At 34.0% G+C, this 8,409-nt stretch overlaps 1 protein-coding gene, 1 long non-coding RNA gene and 1 other non-coding gene across 5 annotated transcripts; 2 read left to right on the top strand and 1 right to left on the bottom strand.

Moving 5' to 3' along the window:
- Positions 1–982: 982 nt before the first annotated feature.
- On the top strand, positions 983–1,056 carry TRNAN-GUU (transfer RNA asparagine (anticodon GUU)). Its single transcript has one exon. It is a non-coding gene; the product is annotated as a tRNA-Asn (tRNA).
- Positions 1,057–2,234: 1,178 nt separating this feature from the next.
- On the bottom strand, positions 2,235–3,842 carry LOC139899244 (F-box/kelch-repeat protein SKIP25-like). Its single transcript, XM_071882062.1, has one exon. It carries the CDS (start codon positions 3,814–3,816, stop codon positions 2,311–2,313), a length of 1,506 nt encoding a protein of 501 aa, XP_071738163.1. The 5' UTR covers positions 3,817–3,842; the 3' UTR covers positions 2,235–2,310.
- A 1,586-nt stretch (positions 3,843–5,428) lies between these two features.
- LOC139899243 (uncharacterized) lies at positions 5,429–7,918 on the top strand. Of its 3 annotated transcripts, XR_011777387.1 has the most exons (7): positions 5,429–5,486; positions 5,716–5,941; positions 6,038–6,302; positions 6,419–6,541; positions 6,723–6,814; positions 7,035–7,052; positions 7,129–7,918. It is a non-coding gene; the product is annotated as an uncharacterized lncRNA (long non-coding RNA). The 3 variants fall into 3 exon arrangements; XR_011777388.1 differs by lacking the exon at positions 5,716–5,941; XR_011777386.1 differs by having other exon boundaries at positions 5,716–6,302.
- The last annotated feature ends 491 nt before the right edge of the window (positions 7,919–8,409 follow it).

Below are 8,409 nucleotides of genomic sequence, written 5' to 3'. Positions count from 1 at the left end.
AAACTACTTAATGGAGCTTTATCTTTGAAATAACTTCAGTAGAACCATCCGACTCATCGTCTACGGGAGTAAGTTGTGAGATGAGACCAAAAGGTTCTATATCTAAGTTGCTACCTTTTTCCATCAAATTCTTTTTCTTTTCACATCTGGATGGGTTGGGATTACCACGTGAATTTATCTTTTCTCTAACTTTTGATTCTTGAATAGCTACAAAGTGAAAGTGATATTTGGCCGCCAAACGACCTACAATCTAACCTTGGTCCGAAGACCCGAGACCTCTCGTGTTCCAAGTCGTAATTCTCATTGACGTTTTTTGTTGGGAGGGGTTGGGAGTTCACCATATGTTGAAAAGCTGCTTCCAATTTGTCCCCTTTGGGCAAGGGATTACATTGAAACTTGTTGAAAATTTGGAGCACATTGTTGTACATGTCCTTTGCAAACTCGTTTTCATTTATTGAGGTAGGTAAAAAGTCTATTTTCTTCCCCCCCTTTTCATCAGTTTCCAAGCACAAAGGCTCCAAAGTAGAATTTGAATTTGTATCACCATCGTCCGGCAAAAGATCACCGGAATCAGGTTGGACGTCACTTTCCGGTAAGATTGTAGGAGAAACACTAGCAGTAGACAATCTTGAAACCTCCAAATTGTACCAATCCACGTTTTCATGGAGGTTCAAGATCCTGCTGAAATTCACGATTATCAATTTCCACAATTCAAAAACTCTCAAATTGCACCATGCACAACTCTAGAAACACGGTAATAAATAACCAAAGCTACGTTTTTAATTCAAAATAAACTTGAAAAAGTTTCACATCATAATCAGGCCAAATTATATGAAAAACGTACTGCACGTATTAAACATAACTAAAGCCCACTAAGTCCAGAAACACGTACAGCTAAAGCCCAGCCAACATGTTAAAAACAAAAACCAAAAAATCAGTTATTATTTTATATTTATATAAATAATAAAATTAATTCTAAAAAGCTGGAATAGCTCAGTTGGCTAGAGCGTGTGGCTGTTAACCACAAGGTCTGAGGTTCAAGCCCTCCTTCTAGCGTTTATAATTTTTTTTTCCTGATATTTTCCACATTTTTTAAATAGATGATTTTCCTTCTAGCGTTTATAATTTTTTTTTCCTGATATTTTCCACATTTTTTAAATAGATCATTATAAAAATCATAAATATAAATATTACTCCGTAACTCCATTTCGTTTTGTCATTATTTTTTGTGAATACTTTCTAATTTAGATAATACTGTATATAATAATTAACACGGAGTATTACAATGTGTTTGAGTGTGTACTAACGTGGTTTTTTAAATGCAAAAACAAAAACTGAAAATGTATGTTAAGCTTTAAATAGAATTAACTCTTTTCATCTAGTGTCGTTCTTTGTAACAAAGTTCATCTAATTTCAAAAAGTTAATATAATATGTGAACAATACAACAAGAATTTGTTTTTTGAACCAAGGAAACATGTATGTAATCATCAAGCGAGGTAAAAACATAAAAAGCAACACTTCAAGTTTCAGACCTAATGAACATAAATTCCTATGAATTCAAGCATCCAAATACCAACAATGCATAACTTCCTTAACAGTTAACACCGATGATTTAGATGTCTTATTTCTCTACTCGTATATGTTTATATACTAATATACTACCATATACAGTTTTCGATTGCTAATAACTTTTCACTCATCTCCTTACCTCATTCAATATTAGTTCTTCTATTGTTGTTTATCTTACACTTTGTGCATCCAAATTCGCTTCAACGGCCATTTCTCAATCTCGAAAACCTTGCTCACTAAGTGAGTAGTTGCCTTGGGATTATTTGGCTCGCCTCGAGTTGAAAACCAGTATAAAAAATGATACGGAGTATTAATCAAAGTTCTAACTGATTTCACTATAAAAAAAAAAAAAAAAATTTGAACGCACTGATTTCACTAACTATAGATATGACTTTGTTATCATGAACTTCTCCAAAATAAAAGGAATGACATAAGAATCGATCCAAAATCCAATCCAATACTTTATGATATCATGCACATAACAAACAATGACTTTAAATAACAATATTCTATAGTAATACGTAACATACAACTCAAAAGAGGGATGATTCTCACACACACTTTTTTGATCCTCACACATCAATTGAGTATTATTAGAAGAGTAAAAGGTTAAAATAGGTGTGTGAGGATCAAAAAAGTGTGTGTGAGAATCATCCCCCAACTCAAAAGTATTGACATTTTCAATATTCTATTATTTACTATGAATAAACAAATAAAATAATCGAACATCTGAAAAGTTATTATTTGGATTCACCTTCACTCACCGGAAATAAAAACTCCGGCAAACACATCCTCGGCAAGATATGAACACCCATGATTTGATGTCCCGGAGGTGTTTCAACTAACCACAACCGCGGCGGCGCCGCCACCACATCCACCACTAATATCCCAACATCTTTTTCACACACAACACACACTCTACCACCGCCGGCGGCTATGTACTCCGCCCCTTTCAACCGTTCATCCACCACAATTTCCGACCAATTATCACCATCCTCATTATACTTTTTCAACACACCTTTTGTTTCATCCACCACATAAATAATCTCTTCATCCATCGCCGCCGCCGGACCTTTCCAGCCACCCAACATCCCCGCCGGCATCTCCGACCACTCATCGGAATCAAGATTGTAAACAAATCCTTCTTTTGCATAATCACCTTTCACTCCTACCATACAAAGCTTTCTTTTCCATCCAATTGCATCAATGGCTTCTCTACAAAGCTTTGAATGCTTTAAAGGTTGCATTTTTTCCCAATCCCCACTTGAATTTTTACCAAAAGATTCACTGTTTTTATTCGAATTCTTTAAATGGCGAATCTTTTCGTAGTTCTCATTTCCGTTATGATCTAAAGATTCAATCTTTACCTCCAAATTCTTAAAAGTTTGAACCTTTTCATAATTCCCATATCGTTTGTTATCAAAAGATTGCATCTTTCGCTCTGAATTCTTAAAAAATAGAACCTTTTCGTAACTATTATAACGTTTTTGATCAAAAGATTCAACATTTAGCTTCGAACTCTCTATGGATTTGATAATTTTGCAATTCCCATTTGAAAATATATGTTTAATATCTAAAGATTCAGTTTTTCGTAATACCCATTTTTCAACGGATTGAGCTACAGTTTCAGAGTAATGGGAACCAATTCCGCTAGCGACAACCACCGTTTCTTGATGAACTCCGGCAGCGCACCACCGTCGTGGGGTGGCGAGTGGTGGACTGGAGGACCAAGTGTTAGATAAAGGGTTATAGATAAGAGGATGCGGAAAGGCAGGAATGAGCAAATTCTGGTGAACAGAGCTGGCCGCAAGAAGAACAAGATGGCCGGAGATTGATAGCGATTGTATTGGCAAATTACGGGATATAAACGACGGATGGCGAACGGAGAGACGGCGGAGATACGACGGTGGTGGTGGAGAGTCAATGGTAATCCATTTTGATGAGATTGGATCAAAAGAGTGAACTTTAAGAGTTTGGGTATGCCGGCCATCGCCACCGCCGGAAGCGGTTGTGGGTAAAGAGAGGGTGTAAAATGATCGGAAAGGAGGGAAGGTGGCGGAGTACAAGAGGCGCCGCCATGACCGGCAAACGGAATATAAGATAGTCGGAGAGATGAGAGAGAGACATAGGTGGGCTATGTGATCCGGTAGTCCTGGTAGTAAGGAGTGATGGTGGTCGTCGGAAAAGTTAGGGCGTTTTGTGGTGGGACAAGTGGTGGCGCGTGAGATAGTTGTTTCATTGGCCATACAATATTTTGAGTGGGTGTAAAAGCCAAAAGGTATGTGGTGGATTGAAGCTTAAAAAGGAGTGGGTTTCTGATATTAAGATATTACATATCAGAATATATATATATATATATATATATATATATATATATATATATATATATATATATATATATATATATATATATATATATTACTCACTTCTTGTTCATATTAATTTTCGCAAATAAGAAAGCAGATTAAAATATTATACTTTTTGTTTACTTTTCAATTTACCCTTAAATTTTTTGTTTCTTTAATCTTATCCACACAATTAATGGCGAAACTTGAAATTTATGATTGAGGGAGCCGAAACAACATACATTCAAAAATGTTAAAGTGTAGTACTTTACAAAAATAAGCATCATCATAATCATATAAACAAACTATGATGTAAACTTTTAGAATTCAATTCAAGGACCTTTAAACATTTGAAAATCACGGATAACAGTTTCTTAAAGTTGTCCATATACATCCAAGTTCCAATAGGGCATTAGAAGAATATTACTTTAACTGTTTATAATATCATATCATCAACCAAGAAACATAAACCAAAAATTGCTATTTACTTGTTGTACACGATAACACGAACTTCAGTTACGATTATGAATTAACAATTATGATGAACTACAATTAGGGTAAACTAAATAAACAAAGTAATACATAATACACATAAACATACCTATAATAAGTCTGAATTCATAAGACGTAATAAACATACATCTGGGGCTCTCCAGACACAATATTATTAGCCTAGATTAAAGTGATCAATTTATTTTAGATATAGGTCGGGTAACATGGAGTATAAATCTGGAGGAAAGTAGTTTTGGATGTTGACTAGACATACATTTGGAGAAGAGAAAGGGACTTTCTCTAACAAAAACATAGCAGTAAGTTTTTGGGAGGGTCAAATAAACTTATCGTATATTTATCTGTTTTACTCTTTAACAGAAAAAGATATATTTGTAACCCAAAAGTCTAGGAGGGCCATGGCCCTCTTTGGTCTATGCATAGTTCCTCCCATGCACACAATTAAGGACATAATAAAAATTAATCTTCTTATTCTTTTCTATTTATAGAAATGAACAATTAATCTTGAACATTTAGTGGACAATATTAACGCTATACAAAAGTCCATGTTATTAATTTTATTTATTTAAAAATAAATGTTTTATACTCAAAATAATATATTAAATTAAAAAAAAAAATTAATACTGATTGCATCTTTAGAAATCAATTTATATATATATAAATTGTGGTAATGGTTGTCACAATCTCATTGGCCACTACATCCAAAAACCACTGTTAACGTTGTACAGTACTGTAGCAAAATTTTTCCCCCTTTTTTTAAATATATTTGTTGTTAGGGTTTATACACCCAGATTTCTGGATCCTTCCATCACTCAAGCACCGTCATCGCCGATGCTATAGTATCCTACTTCATCATCGCTGACGCTGCACAGCTCCTTTATTGAAAATCCTGGTAACCCTGAAACGTTAGGGTTTCTCTTTCCTTGGTTTATTGCGATTAAGATAACTGATTGATGTTTGGATTATTTGAATCGTTTCTTTTTATTTGTTTTATTGTATACATGTTTTACGGTTCCGATCGATTACAGTCTTCGACTTCGTTTTTCTACTTCGACTTCCAGGTATTTTTTTCCCTTTTTCCCCCTTTTTCTTTCAATACATTTTTGGATGTGGTTTCCGTTTGTGTTCTTCATTAGCGTTGGTTTTTTAGTGTTGATTATGTGTTTAACTTTAACATTTTGAATTATTTGAGCTACTTTGATTTAATGCCGGATATTTGCTTATGTGCTGTTTGTGTTGGTATAGGATTTTCTTTTGTTGTATATATATGCTTTTCCCTGTTTTGATTAGGTTGTCAAAGGAATCGAGGTGATGATGGTGTAAGTGAAAAAAGTGTCAATAGTGTACTACTTGGGGATGATGGTTGTGTCACTACCTTTTTTGGTCAAATCAATAGAGGCGATGATAGTGCTTCGCAATTCATTGGTTCCTCTAAGTTAAGTTTAATGAACTTTCTTTATGATTTATGTATTTAGCTACAGTATCAGTGACAAAGATATATCATCATACTTGCTAGGTAAGATTTTGCGATATTCTTTGGCTTCCCATGATTTTAATGTGGTTTTCACATTTGATTTTAACGCTAAGTATAACCTTTAGAGCTTATGGTCAGGCTACAATGAAGTTCCGTGAACCTGATACTGGATTTCGCTTTAAGGGATTGTGAGGGAGATATAAAGCTTACCGTGATTGCTGCTATAACCAATTGACTGTTTTAGAAGTTCGGAGACAAGCATTTAAGATTGAAGTAAATGTCATTTCGTAGCATACTTTGTGTGTTTAAGAGATGAATGTACAATCGATTTTCGAGAATGTTACCGTTGGTAGAGTATTAGTTGCATCTGCTGATGATGATAACGCAATTGTCGACGAACATGGTATGTGCTTTATGCTATTTTTGTTGCTAACATCTCTTTCCTATTTCTGTTTTGTTTTTTCCAATTTGGTTTTTACAATTTATTTTGTGATCTGATTGTTGTAGTTTTGGATGTAGGTGTATCGATATCGTAGCAGACTATCACTGACACTATCACTGACAGAGTACTATGTGCGGCTGCTTCCATTGAACATGAAAGTGGTTCTTCTTTTGGCATCAGTATAATACTTAAAAAGTATGGTATGTACTTTATCCTATGCTATTTGTTGATTCTTTTGGTTGTGTGTACATAGGAATTTTCCGCAAATGTATAAAAGATTTCCAAGTATCCCCACAACTACTATCTTTCCTGTTCTTTAATAATTGCTTACGAACATTATATATGATACTCACATGCATGACCATCACCTTTTTTCAACAGGAAAATTTACAAACCACTAGCAATTCAGTTATCTCAGAGTAAGTGCCGCAACGGCCATAATCGATTCGAATGTGACCACCACTGAAAGTCAGGTATTCAAAAACCTGTATGTTTACCTAAAATCTATAGAGTTAGTCAGCTATTCATGTATTATCTTCCACTGCTATGAATTTTGCTTCTATGCATATTTTGATATCAGCTATTCAGCTGTATATAAATCTTATTTATACCCAATCTGGACGAACATGTTAATGTTAATGATTCTCACCATAGACAATACCCAATCTTACACAATAATGTTTAAAATTGTAGGGTCACTACAGCTACAAGGTAACTCTTGCTTGCAATACTGGTACAACAAAACCTATCCAATTACAAGGTCAGTAAAAATATGTTTCTGTTTCAGGGACACATCGCACGTCAACGCACCATTGGTACAATAACCCCAACCCAAAAGTTGCTATGAAGCCCTCCATATCTTGAATGCAAAGACGATGGATCACATGAGACATAGAGTTTAAGGTAACGTTGCTCCATTAACAATACTAACAGCATCATCATTTCCTATATATACACAAGCACAATATTACACACCAGATTGACAGTATCTTATACGCTTAAATAATTATATTTGACAATAGTACCACATTGAATCATGTTGTTTCCATCCCACTGTGATTATGTATATGCCCAAAACAATCATGTTTATCCTCACTGATATAAAAAAAAAACCTTATCTTAAACACCACGATTCAACGTATTGCTAATATAATCACTTAGCTACATCTAACCCAAAAAACAAGATTCAGTGTAGTGCATTTGCGCCGGTGTTTGAGTAAATGTTTTATAACAATTAATATGGAAGAATGTTTTTTTTTTTCCTTTTCTGTATAAAATCTGAACAACATTTGTTTTAAGTTGAACAAAGTTTATGTTTTAAATTGTTATAAAAAATTTAAATGCGGAGCACCTACACAACAAGTACATATCTTATGATTTAAATGAAGATGTGGAGTTCGAATTGGAGAATAGATCAACGACTGTGCCTGCGAAACAAAGTGAGCTTGATCAAAACACGGGTACGCCTAGAAATTTCATAGTCATTTTCCGAAATTGCATTGTAGCTATATAAAATCGTAAACAATTTTTTTTTCACACCGCAGCGAAGCGCGGTCCACTTTACTAGTTAATTACAATTACGGTGACTTATTAAATAAATGTTAAACTGAACATTTTACTAAACTATCATTATTTGAGAATTTTTAGTTTGTGAATATATATAATTCAGGACGAAGGGAGTAATACATTCTACTACATCCGTACACTATTTACATCACTACTATTTTGAGATTTCCTACACCATGTATTTCAATCAATTGTCAGAGGTTATAGCAGAGAGAAACAAATATTCTAATATTAGAAATTGAAGCTATTGAGATTTTATAAAAGTGACTACAAAAAGTATTATGACACTTATAATGAGACGGAGTGAGTATATTCAAGGTTGCAAAATTCGCTATTCGGGTATTAATCGGTCAAGAATTTGGAAGGATTAATCGAATATTCGGGAATTTATCGGAGATTAATCGGATTGTACTGTATACATTGAAATATTAAATTTTAAAAATTATATGTGTAACTATTGAAAAAAAACCATAAATATAAAGATAATTTTTAACATAATTGT

The sequence above is a fragment of the Rutidosis leptorrhynchoides genome, chromosome 3 (assembly GCF_046630445.1).
Source record: "Rutidosis leptorrhynchoides isolate AG116_Rl617_1_P2 chromosome 3, CSIRO_AGI_Rlap_v1, whole genome shotgun sequence".
NCBI lineage: Eukaryota > Viridiplantae > Streptophyta > Magnoliopsida > Asterales > Asteraceae > Rutidosis > Rutidosis leptorrhynchoides.
This window is presented reverse-complemented; position numbering and strand designations above follow the sequence as displayed.

Excerpts from the sequence above, each read along its gene's own strand:
- LOC139899244 (XM_071882062.1), bottom strand. The coding sequence starts at position 3,816 with ATGGCCAATGAAACAACTATCTCACGCGCCACCACTTGTCCCACCACA.